General features: G+C 39.3%; 2 protein-coding genes across 6 annotated transcripts in view; one reads left to right on the top strand and one right to left on the bottom strand.

Moving 5' to 3' along the window:
• CCDC149 (coiled-coil domain containing 149) overlaps positions 1 to 16,820 on the top strand; it is a 51,391-nt gene extending 34,571 nt beyond the window's left edge. The window contains exons 10-14 of one of the 5 annotated variants that reach the window (XM_027713763.2): positions 2,863 to 2,939; positions 4,329 to 4,361; positions 8,011 to 8,115; positions 12,597 to 13,178; positions 13,790 to 16,820. In XM_027713763.2, coding sequence (XP_027569564.1) covers positions 2,863 to 2,939; positions 4,329 to 4,361; positions 8,011 to 8,115; positions 12,597 to 13,177 — 796 coding nt within the window. In that variant the 3' untranslated portion in view covers position 13,178; positions 13,790 to 16,820. Of the gene's footprint in view, positions 1 to 2,862; positions 2,940 to 4,328; positions 4,362 to 8,010; positions 8,116 to 12,593; positions 13,179 to 13,789 lie in introns of all 5 variants that reach the window. The other 4 variants (XM_027713762.2, XM_027713765.2, XM_039379474.1 and 1 more) reach the window with 4 other exon arrangements.
• Positions 16,821 to 17,398: 578 nt separating this feature from the next.
• SOD3 (superoxide dismutase 3) lies at positions 17,399 to 18,892 on the bottom strand. Its single transcript, XM_027713811.2, has 2 exons — positions 18,770 to 18,892; positions 17,399 to 18,320 (listed from the first exon to the last, which is right to left on the bottom strand). The coding sequence occupies exon 2, from the start codon at positions 18,302 to 18,304 to the stop codon at positions 17,579 to 17,581; it is 726 nt and encodes a 241-aa protein (XP_027569612.1). The 5' UTR covers positions 18,305 to 18,320; positions 18,770 to 18,892; the 3' UTR covers positions 17,399 to 17,578.
• Positions 18,893 to 20,405: the final 1,513 nt, after the last annotated feature.

Here is a 20,405-nt window from a genome sequence, read left to right as displayed (position 1 = left end):
ATGGAGCTCAGGTGCTGTAAATCACCACAGGTCCCTTCAGATTATGGCCATGTATGTTGGAAACCGTGGGAGAGCCAGAAAGGATCTTCTAAAGTCAGGTGGGAGCATTGCTGCTTTTTCAAGAACAATAGATTTCTGTAAAACTTTATCCTGGAGGGAGGCTTAGACTAACTCCTTTGTTGTATTAAACATATGACCAGAGGACAGTGGAAATAGCTATGAGAACCTGGGTCCACGACATGATCCTTCTGTTTTAGTTGAAGGATCTGGTCCACTGGGTCTAGAGACAAAAAAACAGATTAGGGAATTTGATACTACCAGCCCATGCAGCCCCTTTAAAAATACCTGCCCAGGTAGGCCTACCCAGCTCAGTCTTCCCACAGCAGATATGGAAGTGGCAAATTATCTGGAGGTCAGAGGAGAAAGAAAGAAATGCGAAAAAGCACATTGTGTTCAGAATTGCTTACACATTTATCTTTCAAAATATGTTTCTATAAGAACTTACAGCTTTATTTAGGATTTATTTCTCTCATACCTCTCTTGAGATAATGTTTTTTTGAGGCAAACTAGAATCATACTCATCACTGAGTGTATTTTGCTCTCTTCCTGAATGAAAGGAGCGGGGTTAAGTATTGTCCTCTGCTTTTGCCAACCATTGTTCCGAGACGCAGAATGATCCTTCTATGTGAGAACCTGCAACAAAGGTTAAAAAATAGCTCAGCACCTCTTCTGAGAATTCAGTAGGTATTATCAGGATATATTTTCTCCGAAACCTTTAGAAATAGTGTGGTACAGCTGATAAATGAATTACAAAATTTAAGAGAAGCAAGAGAAAAGTGACTTTGCTCTTGTTGCCTAAATAACAGGAGCAGTAGTAATAACTTGATACAGAGGGTTGAGTTTCCTTGTGTGGTATGGCTAGCTGGAAGGGAGGGTAGCATCCTTCCCCCTTTTTTTATCCTGGAACTACTGGTGGAATTCTTACTAAAATAATAAGGATTTTTTTCTTTTCCTGGCAGAAGTGCTGAACTTCTGACTCATTTGTGGTGACAATCATTAGCCAAATCAATGTTGTTTTGTCAGCTCCCTGCCTGAGCCAACATGCTGTGAAAGAAGTCTTGCATGATCTCTCTGTTCCCTGCCCCTCTAAGCCTGGGGAACTCCATGTCCTTCAGCTGACCCTTGGTGAGGCCTTAGGCAGGAAGGTGGGAATGGGCTCCCTGTGTGCAAGGTGGAGCTCCCGGAAAGCTGCTCTGTGCCTTTCCCTGTCAGCTGTTGCGCTGTGCTGCAGAGCGCAGTTGCTGGATGTCAGGCCATACTCTGGGATATGAAAATAGAGTTATTAAGGCTGAATCTTTCATACCAGATGGAAAGCATTCTGAAAGTGAAATCTAGACTTGAATAATTTTGCTTTTTATTGGAGAAGACAGTAATAGATCCATCATAACCTTGGTAACATACTGGATTACTGAGTTTCAGTGGGGAAATAAACACAACTGCTTCCAAATGTCTTCTCTGCTTTTGAATGTGATGAACTGTTTGCTTTTTAGCTGACATACCCCTGTACCTCTCAGTGCTTTCTTTGATGTTTATTATAAGCTTTCTCTTTCTGTTTTATGTTCCGTCTCTCATCTTGATATTTTTGTAGTCTTTAAAATACTTATAGGCTTTTGTTGTGTCATTGCATAGCCCTCACAGTAGAGATTTCAAAAATACTTAGTCCTTGTTAATCAATTTTTCTAGCCCCTTTGATATTTGCTGGGTTTGCTATTCTTCATGTCCTTCCCAGAATCTGCCATCTTGTCAGTAATGACATTCCCAGTACGCTCAAATGTCTGCGCATAAAGCCCTCGCTGGAGAGCTCCAGTGCAGTATTACACAGCTCTGATGTGCATGGGAAGATACTGTTGCCTTGCTGTGTTGTGATATGCTGCTTCTCAGCATTCAGTTCAAATTTAACTGACTTATCCTGTTGCTGTAATTTGATGAGTAAAACCTGCTGTCCATAATCCGTGCTGTCATGTTTAGAATTGCTGCCTCGTCTAGGTTTCTCAGTCTGTTGAGTATTGTTCGGGATTTATTTAAAGACTTCTGACTCCAGGAGACTTGCTGTGCCTGTGAAACACTTTCAAAAATTCATTGGAGAAAAGAGCTTTCTTTGCAAGATAGAAATCTCTCATTTGATCTGGGGAGAGAATTAAGACTAAAAGTTAAATCCTGCAGGAGAGCTAACTGCAAATAGTATTTGTGTATGAAATCAGATACAAAAGAAGAGATGACCCAAGGAATGCAGTGAAAACTAAGAGAGGGTGATAAAGGCACCAAAGGGCTTAAAGCTTTTTAGTAAAGGAGAAAACAGTTCAATACTAAAAAAATGGTATAGTGGAAAAAGTATTCCTTGCCATTTTAAGCAATCTTAGTGATAGAGAAACCTCTCTGAATAAAGTACTAGGCCAAAATTGTGTCTTGGAACTTCAGAATCAATCTAGATGTTGTCTTGAATTTTCCATATTTTGTCTGTGTAGCTTTTACCTTCTGGGTTTAGCTATAGAGAAATAAAGTGATATTTGCAGGCAAGGAGGTAGAAATACTGTGAGTTGCTATTCTTTGTCTTTACTGAATGGCAAAGATTGAAAGTCCAGTACATCCTAGGCCTTTTTTTTTTTTTTTAAACCATGGGAGAGATTAGACAAATATATTTAATTTTTAACTCTGGGGGAGGTTGTCCATTGCTTTTAGTGAAAAGAGATGACTGTATACAGATTTACTGCGCTAGTTAAGTAGCAAATTAAAAATTCAGCTGTAAGGTGTAAGCAATTGCACTTTGGTTACCTTAGTATAACTACTCTTCTTTTTCTGAAGAATTCTAGGTAATCGAGTGGCAGAACTAGAAAAGAAATTAAGAACTTTGGAAATTGCTGGCTTGTGGAGTCTTCCAGGTTAGTAAAAATTCAAGACAATAGCTTGCATTATTTAGTTTTCAAGGGTATATTTACATTTAAGAAAAGTTTGGCTATAATTTTTTTTAATGATGGTTATTTTGCAAATGTTCTTTTCAGCACATTTGCAAAATTAGAAATGTCTAATATTTATTAAGTTGAAACCAAAAATCACTAAGCTTTTTAACTCTTAAGTCCAATATGCATTGGAAAAAAACTGAAAAATACTGAAAAAAAGGATTTAAGTGTTGGGAATAATCAAATTATTTCCATAGACTGCAGACAAAACAAAAGGAAACTGTTTTATTTAAACATTGTATAAAATATTACACAGGTTATTGACCATTATGTTTTTCAACAAATTTTATTTATTAATTTTGTACTTCTTGTAACTTCCATGGATTTTTTCACTGTTTTTAAAATTTTTTTCTGTAGAATCATAAACTCTTAGAAACTGGAAATGTAAATGGTCATAAATTTTCCAGTCCATCTCTCCAGAACAGGTTTATTCCCAGTAGTGTCTTAAGTATTCTATTTGGTTTTGAATTACTCAAGTAATGGGAGATTAATCTGCTTCCTAATAGACCTCATTGTTAGGAAAATGTGCAATATTTAATTTACATTTACTTTTTTGCTTCTTTTCTTCCCATTACCCCTAATTGTGTCTTCTTTAACCACTGTAAATTATGCTACTCCATTGTTGGTGTTTGCATCATTAGGCTTTGTTGTTTTTACAGCTTCCTATCAGTGCTGCTGGGGGTGGGAGTGAATGTGGTTTAGGCTTCTAGGTTTTTGGCTCTGTGTTTTTTCTACCTAACTTTTACATCTAGAAGAAAACATTTAACAGAGCTGAAGAGCCCCTGGGACAAACCTACGCTGTTCATCTGTTTGGGCTGATGTGGTGTGTTTCCACTTCAGCTTGCCCATTGTGGGCATTCTCAATCACCTCTCTGGAACCGGCTCTCTTCTTGACTCTTTCCAGAACTACAGGTCCCAAATTTGTTTCCATGGATTACTCCTCAGTTAGGCACCTAACAGGCATAGTGTGCTTTAGTGCATTTGTCCCTCCCATATTCTCCAAAAGATGTCAGTGAAATATTTGTCTAAGACCGTGCTAAAGCAGTTTTGTACATTAGTACAGATGTGTATTATAAACTCACTGGTTCAAGGTACCGTAGGGGTTTGTTTGTTTTGGTTTGTTTTTCAAAAATAGTGTTCCGTGAAATTTTTACACTAATAAATGCAGCATTTCTAATCTTTGCAAAATGTATTTTAAAAAATGGAAGTGGAAACTTCTTGCACCACTGTTGATCTGTGTAGGTAAGAAAAGAAATTAATGTTTATATAATAACAACTGTCTTTTTCCTTCCTTTCTTTTGCTGCCTGAAGGCCTGAGCTACAATGTCTCAGTGGGATTTGGGAGTAGGTTCTGCTTAACATATATTTTTAGTGACTGATTTTAGCAGTACGTTAAATATTGTTGCTGCATGTAAATAAATGGAAATGGAAATGTTATCTGAACATTTTTCTATCCAGCAGATTAAGATGTTCAGTCAAATGAGTTAGATGACAACAGGAGAAATAGAGGCTCCTCCACATGACAATTCATTTACATTAAGGAAAATAGTAAGAGAGGATGATCTTAAAAGTTCTAAAGGACTTTTACACTGGATTGCAAGTTCTGTTGAGGCCCAAGGTTTGTTGATTTGTTGCTTGCTTTTTAATTCAGAAGTGCACTTTTATTTCCAAGTGCACACTAATCCCGAGGTGGTCAGAAAGAGCATTGCAACACCTGGTGGGTCACCAGTTCTCTTTTAGAGCATGTAAAGCTTCTGCTCTGTAAAACAGCAGTGTGTAACAAATAGTGTGGGAATACCACAGTGGATTTTGCGGCTGAATGTTGGTTTGGGTGAGGAGCAGAACATGGGGAGTATCTCTTCTAGTTAGTCTTAAATCCAGAGCGAAAAAATATTACTTGGTTGTGATTGGAAGTTTTCATCGTTGAAAAAAAATGCAGATAAAAGCTGATGTTCATTCTAGCACTGAAAGAAATGCACATCATAAATTTCAGGTTTTTAATCTGAAGTTAATGTTCCTACTTGGACATCACTGTTCATATAACATTTATAACATCCACTGTCACCATGATAATAATATCTTCCAAATGGTGTTAATATACTCGATCCTATTGAAGAAAGATTTTGAAGGCTTCTGACTTTTTGTTAGGTGACATATTTGTCATCTGCTTTTTGAGAAATGTATGAATGAACTAAGGGGAAACTAAATCAAGAGGAAGCGCATATTTAATTTTTGAAAAGGTGAAACCAGTATCGTATTTCATTTTCTGTAGAAGTTCTGCCTACCACAGACTTTAGATTCCCCTGCTTGGAAAACGGGCTTTAATTAAATGAATCTCTTATGCGGTTTGTTTTCATTGCTGAAAAGAAAGCAAGCTTGGGCATAGATTTGGCTTTGATTATCTTTTTATGATCCTTCTTGCCTTGAGAAGGGAGCAGAGAATGTGATGTTCACAGAAACGTTTAATTCTTTGTTTTGTCTTGGGTACATTGTGGTTCAGATATGCACACATAATATGTTAAATGTATTCAGTAATAGTATACAGTAAACACCACCTTATTCCTCTCACAATTTGATGTCACTAGACATTCAGATAAGTTATACTGTAATTTTTTTAAATATATCATTTCCAGAAAATTCCAGGTTTCCACTGGAAAAAATTGTTAGAAAAGAACCATCCATGACTCATCCTTTTCCTGTGTGGGATGATAAGAGAGTTTCAGGGCTGCCTCTTGCTCTGCAGTAATCGGCGCGGAGCAGGGGCAAGGGAGAGTTAATGGGCTCAGCAGCTGCTGTGGCTGCAGCCACTTATAGTGGTGTGGGGTGCAGCAGAGGCTATAAGAGGATACCCAACCCTGGAGAAGAAAATGAAAAATTTACTACTACTGAAAACTTCTGTGTGTTTTGAAATCAGTATACTTTTCACTAAAGTTCTTGAAAAATTCATTAGAGGAACATGAAGGTTATGAAATTGAGTTTACAGAGCAGATAGTTGAAATTCCTTGTGTGTAATCCAACTTCAGATCCTGATTCTCAGAATGTAGTGTAGCAGTACCCCTATGTCCCTCCTTCATGAATGGATATGAGTCGCTGTTAATAAATAAATATGCATCAGACTCTTTGAGCCACATCTATTGTTAAGATGTGTGGATACTGAGCTTAGCTTTATTTTCTGTAACCAGATTGGTTTTCAGAGAAAAATGTGAAAGTAAATGTGTTTACTGTGTAAATGCTGGCTGGAAGTCAAGAAATATCTTTTTTGAAGCTTGTCTTGCAATCTTCAGGAACTTCAGCTCAGGCTTTACTTTTTTTATTAAATTAAAAAAAATACTCTGCTTTCTACTTTCCTATTAAAACCTCCCCTCAATATTTTTATTCATCATCTTTTTACTTCCTCTGTTGGATTCTTTTGTATCTTTCTGGATATGTGGCTGCTTTTGACTGGTGTGACTATCTGTTGGGTGTTTTCACTAGTTCTTCCCTGTATGATTTATTTCTTCCAGTACAAAATTCCTTCACTGTTACAGGAAAGTACATTCATCTAGGGGCTTTTGCATTTTGAAATAGCCATCGGATTTGGTTTGCCTTTTTTTTTGTTTTTAAACAATTTTGCCTTACACTGGGGGGGGGGTTCTCCTCTTTGCTGCTAGTTAATATTGTTTTTTATTACTGACTGTGGCAAAGGCAGAATTCTGGTGCATACATCAGGGATCAAAGCTTGACAAGATCCATGTTTCAAAAGCATTAATTGCATTCATATTGCTGCAGTGTATTGCCCAACATAAGGATAACGGTATAAAAACATCATTAATACCTTCAGGATCAATGTATTTGCAGCCAGTGCCTTCAAAAGTAGTTAGGGATTGGGGTCATCCCATTAGACTCCATGGGAACAGCTTCACTTTTATTATTCCCCAGTAGTTACCAGAACTTTCTCAGAGCTGGATTTATTCCAAGTATTTCCTGACCCGGTGCTCTTTTGAAAGTCTTTGTCTTGGATGGGTGATTAGATTAGGATGTTGCATTAAGGTGAAAGGTGCAAACAGATTTAGAGGGGAGAAGTGGTTGTTACATAAATGTCCGTTCTCATGGAGATGAATAGGGCAGTAGCTTGCTGCCTCCCCAGCCATTACTTATGGGTTGGCAGTTGTTCTGGAGGCCACGCAAACACCACACTCAGCTGATCTTGCACATTTCCTGCTGTTTCCTCTCTAGGTTTAAGGTAGTGTCAGTCGCTAAAAACATGACCATCCTAAATAGTGTAGTACTTCCTAAAGGATCTGCAGGTGTTGCTGTTTGTATTGCTAGAATATGTAAAGACTAGGCATCTACAGCAGAGTTCTCAGATGAAGAGTTTCTTGCATTATTTTGTCTGCAAAAGAGCTGGAAAATTGCCCTTTCCCATTTGGTTTAAAACGAAAATGCTCAGAAATGTTTTTGTAATTTTCAGATTAAAATCTCTCCTGTTCCCCAGCAATGTGTACTTGTTTGCTCCCTCAGTTCTTAGTTATGCTAAGCTTTTAGTATTTATTAAGGGAGTATTGTAGAATAATATGTAAGCCTGAAGTGTAAAACGACATGATTATGAACCTTCTTGTATCACATGATGCAGAGTAATACAGAGTAAAGAGTCAGTGCTGAACACCTGCTGGTAATAGCATGCAAATGATCCATTATTCTTTATAAAACTTTTGGTATGATCTGATTATTAATATTTGTAATGGAATGCTAATTGCTTAATAGCATTTGCTGCATACAGCACCTGGTCTTTCGAAATCTGGCCTTTACTCAGCACTGCAGGTAAAAACATAGACCTGTTCTGCATTTGACTTGTATGTTCCAGATCCAGTACAGAGGGGTTTTTCCATGCTCTAAAAAGGATCATTTGAGATGCTTCTCCTGTTCTGTACTTCTGTAGGATATGTTTGGATATCATTAGTGCACAATGGATGTAATTGGTGGATTCTTGGTTCTAACACTGAGATTGTTCCAGGTGGAAAGGATACGATAACATTCAGTGACCCAACCTTGCCCGTGCTGCAGCGCTCCAGGTCACCATTGTCTTTTACTGATAAGCCACAGAAAGCTGAAGTACGAGGTGAGCACCTGGAACGTAAGGAACATGATGAGAGCTGAGCACTCATTTCTTTCCAAATAAAACGTAATAAATTTTCATGCTGGGATAGCAGAAGGCAAATTTTCAGTGGTCACAGAGATTGAATAAATCATCCAAAAGTAAAACAGCCAGGTGGTCCCAGTACAAATAGCAAAGACACAATTGAAAAATTACTGTTGAATAGATTGCACAGGACTAGAGATCAGGCCCTACACCTCAAAGAATTTTCCAGCCAGGTAACCTGATACTGTGAGAAGTTATTCATGCCATCTGTGTTACAGTTAACTGACTCCTGCGCTTTTTCCTTCAGTTAAAATGCAGTGTAGGAAGCAGTCTGTGGAACTGGCTTAGCGCTTTCCTGCATTATAGGTGATATCTAGATGAATGGGTTCCTGATTGTGCCCGGTAAATTGAAATACCCAACTCATTTTCCTGGACAAACTACTTTTTTATAGTCTTGCATGTGTTTTGTTAAAAATCCTTCTCCAATGGCAAGCTTTAACATCGCTCCAAAAACAAGCTTAACTTTAATTTACAGTAGCAGAAGATAGTGTTTTGCTGATAACCTTGATTTTTTTTCCCCTTAGTTTTTCATTATGGATAGGAGATGGATTATTATGCTTGCTTATTGGCGTTTGGATAAGCTCTTTAATGAGCATAACATTTTGGTATGCCCAGATCTTTCTCAGCTAACCATGAAGTATCATAAACAATTTATTTGTTAGTCCTGAAACTAAATAGATGGTGGCTTAATTTTGACTTTATAATCCATGTCATCATCTGATAAAACTTGACAGCCAGACTGATCTTTTTTTATGATCTTGATCAGCTGATATTTTTGCTAAAAATAAGAATTGAAACTATAGTGAATAGCTCTCTGGTGAGTAATAATAACTCATAAATATTTTTTTTGCCTACTTAATTGTTGATTTTTAATTAAATCTGCAGTTACTGAAGGTATTTACTTGGTGGTATTAGGCTCTTTCCTTTAGGTATTTGTCCTAGGTGAGGCTGGTATTACAGTTGTGATTACAGGCTGATCAGACAGGCAGTCTGATCTGCCTGTCACATCTCATCAGACCCTGTTGCTGTTGCTTTGTAACACTGTCAAACCTCTGTGCTGAAGCTTTCCATGCTGTGTTTTCTACTTCAGCTGACTTTTTTTTTATGACAGCCAAATGACTTTTTTTGGTGTTAAATACTGATGACCACATGGTTTTGGTGGGCTTTTTTGTCTTTCGTTTGTTTGGAGTTTGGGGTTTTTTTAAACATGCAAGAATTTAGTGTATCTATAATTGAAAGGAATTTGAAATGTGGGGAAAAGGTTTCCACCCTGAGAAAAAAGGCTGCAGTTTTCACCCCATTCTAAATGATTCACTTTCAAATCTCATCTGCTAAAAACAATGAAAAACAAACCAATGATTCTGTTGAGCTTTCTTTGTGCTACCAGTGCTGGTAAAACTCTGTATGCAGAGTTCCTTCAAGACAATACAAACTTAGAGGGAACAAAACCTGGAAGAGAGGAAAGACTGAGGTCAGGACTGTCGAGTGATTGAAGGACTAGAGTACATGGGGATTGACAGAAAGTCTGAGTGAGGGGGAACCTGCATCTTTCTGAGCAGAGGTCAGAGCACAGGAGTGAGGAAAGGCAGTGAAAGCAAGATGTGATAGAAAGATAGAAAGGTGGATGAGAAATGGGCAGAGTGAGTGTAGGGACTGGATAAACAAAGGGATGTAGAGCAGGACCTGAGAGATAGGGAGGGGAAGAGAGGAGCAGAAGAAAACAACCTTAGAGAGTAAAAGGCAGGTAAGGATTAAACCTGTGGCAGTCAGAGGAAGAATCAGCTCCCAGTAGGTCGTCACCTTCTTTCCTCCTCTCCGTCTCTTGAGCGTAACGAGAGCCAAGGCCGATCCCAGAAATTCTGTCATAAAACTGGAGTAGGTTAATAAATTACTGTTCTGCCTGCCCAAGCAGCTTGGTTTTTTCCTTGCCTGTGTCCCAGTGTAACTAAGAACCTGCAGTGAGAACTCAGACAAAACTTGCTTCTGTGATAATTAAACTGGGCCAACGTTTCTGTGACATAGATGAGCACATATATACTACCAGCCACGCGGGGAAAGCCATAGCTTCAAGCAGTAGGTGGAGCAACAGTAACCTGTTCTGCTATTCCAGATGCTTTTTCTGAAGGGTGTTTGGGGCTGCTATCTTCCCTTAAAAACCTGGAAAGGAAGCGCTGTGTTTTCAGCTGTAGGGCATGTCCTTGTGCTTGGAGTCACACAGCTCTTCTGCATTCAGCATCTCTATGGGAGTGATGCACTGGTGCCTTTTGTACCACTCTGCATAGAGAATGGCTGCTGTTGAGTTTTAAGAGCTTGGGGCATATTGCAATTTTTCATCTATACCGTGTACCTTCAAAATCTGGGGCAGCTTGGCAGCTGGGAAGAACGTAGGAATGCGTTTATCTGCCTTCATTTACCAAGCAAGTACGCTCTTGGTTTAAAGTATTACTGAAATAAAAACAAAACTACTTTTATTTTCCTATTATTGAATGATCAGTTGAGTGAAAACAGTTGATAATCAGAATAGCAATGAAATTCTTTTGTATCTGTAAGTGTTAGACCTGAAGTCACATTGGTCAGATGCAATCTTTTAAACAGTACCACTGATATTTTGTGTCTGTTTGATCCAAGGAATGTTTTTAGCTTTTGAACAAACATACTATCTTTATCAGAACTTCTTATAATGCATTAAGTGTTGCCCTAGCTAGATCTGCAGATAATCAAGAGGGCTTTTGCAGGCTTTTTTTATCCAATCTATCCGCTTACCCTGGTCTCATCAAAGCCTCCTTTAGTCTGTACTTGTTATCATTGTTTCAGTTAATCTAGATGGTGGATGTCTGTAGGATATACTGTGTATTTCCTGTGTGAAATTCCGTAATGACATAGTACAGTCATATAAATTAAACACTGTATTTGTCACCAAATCTCACTTTTTCTGATGCCCAGTGTTGTGGGGTAGATTGTACTTGAGTATCATAGCTGTTAATGAACAGCTACTCAGGGTTTTTTTCTGCTCCGTTGTTGAATGCATTGTCCCTGGGTGCTATTTCAAGCATTCCTGAAGAAAACAGTACTATTTTTCTATGAACTTTTCTCTGATGATTTAGTGCTTAGAAACAATTTATCATCAGCAAATTGCAGCAAGGTGATAGGTTGGTGTTATCCTACTGTAAGAGGGAGGAAACTGAGGCATGCAAAGAATAAGGTAGAGTCCCTGCTAATTTCAAGTGCCAGTTTAAGGTACATGCATTTTGGCTCTTATTTGAGCAGTTTGATATACAACGTGAGCAGAGCAGTCCTGCACATCAAGCTCCTAGTTTTCCAGCTGACTGCTCAGATAATTAGGATTAGATCCAGTGGGTGATCACCTTTTGAAAGTTAATTTATCCCTACCTTTCCCACAGACTTAAATTCCAGGTCTTCAGCACTGCATCCCTAGCTTCCTTAATGGTTGTAAGAGTGTCTATTCCCTTCATGCCAACCCTTGTCTCACTCACTCAGTAGCTCCCAAATTATAAATGAGACAGGTCTGATAGAGACAGTAGGCTGGTCCTCCCTGCAGCTGGGCTGTCCTGTGCCCTGCATGAGGCAGGATCCCTGTGAGAAAAATAGAGTAATTGCTTACATACTAAAATGTAATGCATCTGCATGACAAGAGTCATTTTAAGCTGTCAATGAAGCCATACTTCTGGCCTTTCCTAATTTTTCTTACTTCACTTTGCAAGCTTATTTTCAATGAGGCCTTTTGTTGTCTAATGGTATGAGGACAAATTCTCCCTCTTTCACAAAGTTGTTTGTTTACACATTGCTGTTTTCTCTATTCTGACATTTTGTTCAGTGTTTGCCTTTTGGTATAACGATATATTTAAAATTCTTCCACTGCTGCTTTGTTTCATGCTGTTACCCTAATCAAAATAATCTTTTATGTTAGGAGAAACATTGCAGGACCAATAACAAAACTTCATTATTGGATGAAAGCCTGTGAAAAGCTTCAAATAAATGAAGCTTGTGTTAACCCCTGAAAGTGGTAGTGATGTGGGGATTAATTGTAAGCTGTGCCAAAAATTACCATAGCTAAGTGCCTTCCTTGGAGTTGATATTCCTTTGAAAAAATTTGCCTGACCCTGCTGTTCTACAGTATGGTATTGACTGACTCCTAGAATTGTTGGTGTTGGGGAAAGACAGGCTCCAAAACAGGGCCAGATCCAGCAAGAAACTTAGTGCTGATTGCTTATCATCTAAGAAATGGGCCTGGGAGGGGACAGGGAAGAACTCTTAAAAATTCCTTACTAAAGTAAACATCTCTGTGGTCTGGCATTAGTGGTGACACTCTTCAGATCAGATATATAAAAAATACCTGTAACTGTCTCAAGCATTTCACTGTTCCATTTCTCTTTCAGCAGAACAGAAGGGAGAATGTGATGAAACTTGTGCTGTTGCAAGTGATTCTCCAGCTCCAGAGGGAACAAATTTAAATAACAGAAACAAAAATAAACATTTTTATCCTTCCTTGCCCCAGCTACCTTCTGAGGAAGAAGAAATAAACAGGCTTGGAAGTCAGATAATTAAACTGACAGTTGCGGAACTGGAAGGGAAAAGAGCAGGCACTTCTGCAGGGGAGCAGAACGTGGTAGTTGGAGCAGAGCTTAATGGTTCATCAGAGGGAGAGTTCCCACTTTCCAGCCCTGACCCATCTGACCCCACAGATCCCTCAAACTCTGAGAATGAACAAACAGGTGAAACCGAGGCCCTGGAAGACAATGATGAAACCTCAGAGAGCAACTGTGAAATTCCAAATGAAAGAGGGGATCAAAATAGCAGCTCCGTGGATGTGGTGCATGCTGAAGACCCTGGAAGGCATGGAGGGCTCAGTGTTACAACTGCAGACACAAATAACAGCTTTGAGGAGCTCTCTGAATCTGAAAACAAGAAACCATCTGATGCTGCCAAAAACTGTGAATATTTGGATAACAGTTTTGCTTGAGGTACGAAATCCAGGCCCTTGAGCATCTCACTGTAATCCTTTTGCAATGTCTGTGCTGTTGCAAATATGATCAGTGAAACAGTGTGCCGTAGGGTTGGTTATTTTACATTGAACTGTTAATATTTTTTTTAAAAGATCTCTTTCTGTTAGTTTTGGTTGTAATGTACCAAAACTGTAAATTACCTAAGGGAAAGAATTAGTGACGAGGTTTAGTCATGTTGGGTTTTTGTAATGATTTGAAGTTTCTACATGGATTGATGTAATTTACATTAGTGTAGCAAAGAGGCCAATGATAATGATTTATCATGTTATCACTAGGCTCCTGTAACATGTATGGTCCTAGCGCTGGACTGTGTTTTATGGTTAGAAGTGTCTCTCAAGGGTGATAAATTGAGAAGCATCTTAAGGCTGCAAGGTTTTGCTTCTTTCTCAGACTGCATTCTGGTTCTCTTTACGTATAGTGACTGTAAAAGTACATCCTTGAAATAAGATCACTGTTCCTCTGCAGGGAGTTTCTGAAAGCTATCCCTGCATGTATATAGTTCTCTAATTACAAACCTTTATACCTTTATGTTTTGTCAACTGTACAAAATTTTTCCTTCCCTCTCCCAGCTCATCTCATGAAAATGAAGGGAGTTATTTCACCAGATACTGAGAACCCAATTTAATGAAGCTCTGAAGGAAATATCATCAGAGAAGCCAGAAGTCTTACTGAGTGAAACAGCACTGCTGTTCCAAAGCAAGAAAAACAGCAAGAGGAGAACCAGTGATGCCCTGTCCACCTACTTGGCTCTCTCGGTTACTGGAATTGCATTCCTCAACTTACAGGAGCTGGAACAGCCCTCAAGCTGAGTTAACAGGTGGTAGATTTCAGCCAACTCCATCTGTGTTCTCCTTTCTAAAGGAATCTGTGTCTTTTTTTTTATTTTCCTATGATTTGGAATTAAGGATAACTCTTCCTTTCCTCTTCATTTCACAAGTCTATGGTATGGTAGAAGGATTATTTGCATTGTTGCCACTTTCTTAAACTTCTTCTTTTGAAGATGTTTAGTCATAGGAAAACATTCCTATAATAACTGGGGAAAAGGGAGGCTGCTGTGTCATTCTCTAGCTCAATCCTGATGCTGGAGCTGTGCCACTGTGCTTCTAGGAAGGCAGCAATGAGGGAATACTTAACGTTGAAGTTAGCAGCTGTTGGAGAAGGGGAGGCAGGTCCTTCCTCTCCTGTTTGTAGCACAAGGAATACTCTCAGCAGCTGTGGAGCTTCTATGGGCCAGCAGCCGTCAAGGCAATTTTTCTGCTGGCTTGGGACCTAATTGTCTGTAAATGTTCATTTCTCATTCCTAGAACTTGAAACCAATCAGAGAGAATTAAACCAAATTTAATAAAATACTACTAATAAAAAGGAAAATCCCTCCCAGATTGAGTACTTCTTTGACAAATAACTGCCAGCTGCAAATTTTTACAGCCCACTTGCCAGCTACTGAATAAGGAGAGTTTATATTAGCAGTACTGACAAACTCTTCTGTATGTGGAAGATGAGCTAGCAGGTGTTGCCATAATCAAGGTGTCAGAGTCCATGAACAGTTTGTATTCAGCAGAAGAAAGGCTGTATGTAAATTATTACATATAAATATAAGGGGTGATAGTGGGAAGGTGAAAAATGTGGCTTGTCTCTGTTCTCATGTGTTTTCCCTAGCAGGTGCATTTGTGTAACCCTTTCAGTGTCTGTCTGCAGGATATAAAGCCATACTCCCAGCGCTCCTCAAATATGTTTACTCTCTCCTTAAAGGTTATGGGACATTGCAGCATTCCACTGATGTTAAGCAGCAGCCCTTAGGAACAAAAGCTACTTGTATATTTAGGTGTATTAAGGACATGAAGCAGTAAAAAGTTTTTATTTCATTATCCTCATCACCATTTAAGTTCCTTATTACCTGAAAAAAACCAAGAAGAGTTTAAATATTTGAAAGACTGTTGGGCTGTTCCCAGTAATTGAAACTGACTGCACTATTGACTCCTTTGTGTGACAGTCAGAAGAGAAATAGCTGAAGAAACTGAAATCTCCAAGAGAATGTGGCAGGATTTTTTCCTTTAGTGCCTGAATGTCATGTTACGTAGCATTTTATTCAAGATGTGTTCTTTTCCATCTTTCACAGAGCTAAATATCAATACTCAATATCAATGCTAAATATCAATCAGTCAGAACTGAGGCAAGCAAATAAGGTCAAGATTTCACGTAGTTGAGCTCAGAAATCTTTTACTCGTTCCCTGTCCTGTGTCTTTCCTGACCCAGAGATGGTGAATGAGCATTTTGCTCCTGGTCCCTTAACGGCCAGTTAATGCTATTAGTTAGTGAAGAATTTGGTGTAAAAATTTGAGCAGGTAGAAGCAGTGCTAGACCAACAGCTTTTTAATGCCTCATTTGTTGACTCTTTTCAACTATGTCTTTTCTGTGAGAGCATAGTCATGTACCAACCCAACAATTAGGACATCTTGGTAATTGTCCTCATACCATTCTCTCTCTTAGATGCCATTTTTATCTTTGCAATCACTGAATTCCAGTAAGATGCCTAGATCTCTGAAAACCTCATTTTCAGTGCAATGTCACTGCTGCAATACTGCCCCTCTCCTTCCTGTCCTAGCAAATGTGTATCTTAGCTACGTTTTTAGCCTCCTCCCAGGAACACAAGACTTCAAAGCCAGGACACTTGTAAAAGTGAGATGTTGTTGCTGCTCTAGGTAATTAAATATTCTTGTCAGTAACTTCCTCGGATATTGCTTTAATTGATATCATTGTGCTATTAGAACAATGGGGGTTTTTTTCCCCAGTAAATTTAATTAGTGTTTTGTTGTGGAATGAACATACCTTAGGTTTGAGGGAAATGGTTTTGTTTGTTTTGCTTTGGGGGTTTTTTTAGACCTGTGTTCCCTGTTTCTAGTTCTTTAGAAACGAAGAAATCACAACCACACATATAAGCCTTTTTGGTGTTGGGCTTTGGGGAAGCAAAGTGGGAAGGGACTGTTGTGGCAGGGATATGGCGAAGGTACATTTCACAAACTGATTTTAAGGAGATTGTCTCACCTAAAAGTGAATTCATGCATTATCTGTGGGAAGGATTTCATTTGAAAGTATCATGTTGTGGTTATTGGAAAAACAATGTTCACTGAATTTGTAAAATAAGTGTGTGAAAATGACAGATTAAGAAGCATTCTTTTAGAATGCTGCTTCTTTTGTAAGTGAGACTATTTTTAAGCATATGGGAATTTGTATAATAAAGACTGGAATTTCTTTAATCCCTATGAGCTCAGGAATGTATTTCAAAATCTTAACTGCGATTAAGCTGAAAGTCTGCTACATTTCTAAAAGATAACATTTTGTTTACCAGCTTCTGTTTTGCAGTTTGCTTTCTAAATTATGCAGTTTAATTTATTTGCAAACCTCTTTTTTGTTGCTGCGTGGATTAACAGCACAACATGGTTAAACTGTATTAATACATTTTGTCATCTTTAATAAAAACATTTCCCGATATGCTTGTTCTACCTGCTTGGTTCCTTTTCTCAGTATCAGATGATTCATAGCCATGGGATGGTGTTTTAATATTCTTACTGAGTTGTGTTACATTAAAAAAATAAAGCCTTATTGAGTGAGAGTTTTAATTCTGAAAATTATGCAACAAATCTTTTCACTGTCACTTCTCCCAGCCTAAACTGACTGATTTACTTCCTACGTATTTGTATGAAGTAAAACACTTGGTATTTTTTGGCTTTGAAAATAGTATTTCTCTCTGATCTGCTAACTTTGTCTTGTCTAAGCAGCATTAAAACTTTTGTATACAACTTGGTTACAAACAGGCACAAACTAGAGGCTTGTACAACTGGAATAACAAAATGGATCTAAAGTTCAACACAGAAGTGTCTGTACTTTCCCTCATTTCTAGGGGAAGTCCATTACGAAGGTCTTGCAACACAACACCCAACACTGTTAAAAGCATAAAGACCTTTTTTCTTTTCGGGTTTGCAGCTAAATACAGAATAGCATCTAGTGAGAGGCAAATTCTTGCTTAGTAACTTTTTTTCCTTTAGAATCCCTTAAGAGCCCCTTACAGCACAGACTCTTTAGTCTGTTGACCATATCCATCAGCGCTCTTACTTACACGCATTCAACTCCCAAACTGCATAAAATAGAATCTTTTGTCTTCAAGAAAACACATCACAATGTTGAGTTGATGCTGTTTTTATTGATAGGCTTACAGAAAGGACGCTCTACAAAGTGATATGCATTTCATAGAGGAGCAAGCAGATGGAAACAGGAATCCTTTAGCCATATATCTTAGTGATCAGCGGTGCAGCCTGAGTCACCTTGTGCTGCCCAGGCTGTAGCGGACTTTTAGCCTTCACTTAAGCCTGGTTCTGTGTACGTTTGTTGAGCCCTCTCTTCTTCTTGTCTGTAACCTCAGGCAGTTTCTCTTCCCACAAGTTCTTGTTGCATATCCCAATCACACAGCAGGCCAGACGTTTCCCAGCATTTCCATTTTCCAAACTGGCCTTATTATTGCCCTTGCCCATGTCGTCTTCCTGCTCATGGATCACAACAGATCTGCCCATGATGGAATATGGACCAAAGATCGTGGCAAAGAGATTTGTTTTGTATTTTCTGATTTTGCCTTCCTTAGGAAGAAAGTTGCCAAAATCCCCTGGGTGACGGGGGTGATTCACTCTGAAAGGGTTATAGTGTCCTCCTGTAGAATCACAGCCATTGCTGAGGTCTCCAAGCTCATGGATGTGTATAGCTCTGCTAGATTGATTGTTATCCACTGGAAACCCATCCAAGTAAAAAATAGCTTCCAATCTTCCATATGAGTAATACTGCCTGAATAAGACTTGTCCAGTCACCTGTGGCTTGTCGGCATCTATTTTGGAGCTGGGCTTCATTTCACAAGTGGCATAAACCATCCCATCAGTCTCGTTACCACGTGTTACCGGATAGAGCAAACTCTGCCAGAGGTCATTCACTTGTTTCTGTATCTCACGCAATGACTCTTGGCGTGGATCAGTTTCCTTGTCTGCCAGGACACCGGAAGCAGACAGGGCGAGCCCAGTGACCAGAGAAAGAATCAGAAGCATCTTGGCAATTTAGAGCCTGCAAACGTACAGGAAGGTACAAAGAATTCAGGATGTTTTGCAGCAGTATGGCTGGAGAGAAAGCCATGCAGCCAGTGGGGAGCCGAGTGAAACAGCTGGAACATGGTCCCGGGGGACTGCTGCTCACCAGATCTGTCTAATGTGATGAACTGAAACTAAATCAGAATGCGTGTGTGTTTAAACACCTATAACTTACACCAATGACTAAAAGAAATAGTAGTGATTTTTTAGTTTACATTAGATCTTGATCTTAAAAACTGCCTCTGTTTCCCTGCAGGAAGCAAGCAAGCCAAAATGTTCTTAAATCTGTCTCTGAGTTTGTACTGAGACTTTTCTCCTCTGACAAATTCCAGCAAGACAGTTTGCCAGGAGTTTTTTCTTGGTCCATCTACTTAAACACTAGTTAGGCATTACAAACAAAAAGTAAAAATTCAACGAGTTGATTACCTTGCAGAACCCCTCAGTAGTAGCTCTTCGCCTCTGCTCCCCTAAACCGAGGTGTGATCAGACAGCCAGAGCTGCTTGAAGGTGATGCTTATAGGAACTGCGTGTTTGTGTAGAAATTAGGTAACGCTGGCTCAGGGGAGGCGTCACCAGGAGAACCGTGGGAGGGGATGGAGGCGGGAAAGGAGGGAGGAAGGGAGGGGGAAAAGTTGTAGGCATTTTTGTTTTGGGCAGGGTGAACAGTTTATCCTTTCTTGGTGAGTTTGTTAGTCTGGCTCTCGGTCCTCACCGACATTTCAAAAAAACAAAAGGAAAAAGGAAGGCCATGAAGTTTTGAAATTAATCTGCCTTTTGGTGACTTCATGCACTTATCTAAAACAAGTGAACTTCGGCAGGCAGGGAGGGGAGAGGAAGGAGCTTTATTAAGGCACAGTTGGGCAGTTTCCTCACTTGTGTGCTGGTCGTCATGGAGCTGGTTTACATTTTTAGTTCTTCGTTAGTCAAAAGTGGTGCTTGAGCAACACAGACTGTTCTACATGGATGAACAAAAAAATTTCCGTGTTTTTAAAACCCGAGTTTAAACTGTAGATGTTGAGGTACATGCCAATGATGCCTCTCTGTGAAGTTTTAGGGCTAGTTAGTGTCTGCTGCTTTACTTGCCAAGTTAGCTTCTTCCCTGAGGCCTTTTTTCTTCTTTTCTTTTGGAAACGGCAGTGATTTCTTTCCTCAGAGAGAAGTGAGCAGTACTGAGGCAGTGCAACATCAGACTGAGGTGCAGAGAAATTGCTCAGAAACTGGCTGGAGCGCAGAGAGTTCACGGGTGTTTCCTCATCACATGAACTGAGAAATGCTCTCCTCTCGAGGACATCACCCTGCCTACAGCACTTCCCACTGTTGTAGCTGAAATGTGGATTCTGCTATCACAAGAGCGATTTAACAGGCTGAGGTTTCTGTAGAGAGAAAAGAGTAGTTCTTATTACTCTGGAACAATTCTCAATGCAAGAAATTTGCAAAGAAAATCCTTTTTCCAAGTTCACATCTCCTGCCAGCTGGGTAAGGAATGGGGCTGTCAGCTTCTGGATTGGTAAAATTGTATCTGATAATCTTACTGGTATCATATACCACATCAGACCCAAGATACTCAGTTGTCTGAGAGCCAATTTTTTTTTCTTTCTGTCTGATAGAGTAGAGCTAAAGCAATGTCAACTACCTGGATCATTAGCCAGGGACTAGAAATACAGAGTTAACTTTGTCTTAGAATATTGGGATATTGAATGTGTTACTTTATCTCTGGGCATCAGTTCCTAGTCTGTGAAACAGGACAACTGGTATTTCTTTTCTTCCAAGTATTTATGAGTTGTTCAGATTACTGTGCTCCTGGGCACCATGCAGGGGTCACTGGAAGCAGAACTCTCAGGCCGAGTGCCAGGATTGCCCATTCCCCCAAGCCTAACGCTGCCTCCTTTGCAGCTTTTCCCAAGTTCAATCTCTGGCAGTATCTGAGCTGGGGAAATCCATACTTGCAGCATGGTAATATTGTGAAATTACTTCATTTTAAAGAATTTGAAAGTTTTGTAATCAGATTTTATAAACAGATTCAAAAAATGTTCAGCCACATGCAAAGGGGGATGGTTTAAGT

This window comes from Pipra filicauda, unplaced genomic scaffold (assembly GCF_003945595.2).
Source record: "Pipra filicauda isolate LSUMZ 115617 unplaced genomic scaffold, ASM394559v2 scaffold169_size1572857_pilon, whole genome shotgun sequence".
NCBI lineage: Eukaryota > Metazoa > Chordata > Aves > Passeriformes > Pipridae > Pipra > Pipra filicauda.
This window is presented reverse-complemented; position numbering and strand designations above follow the sequence as displayed.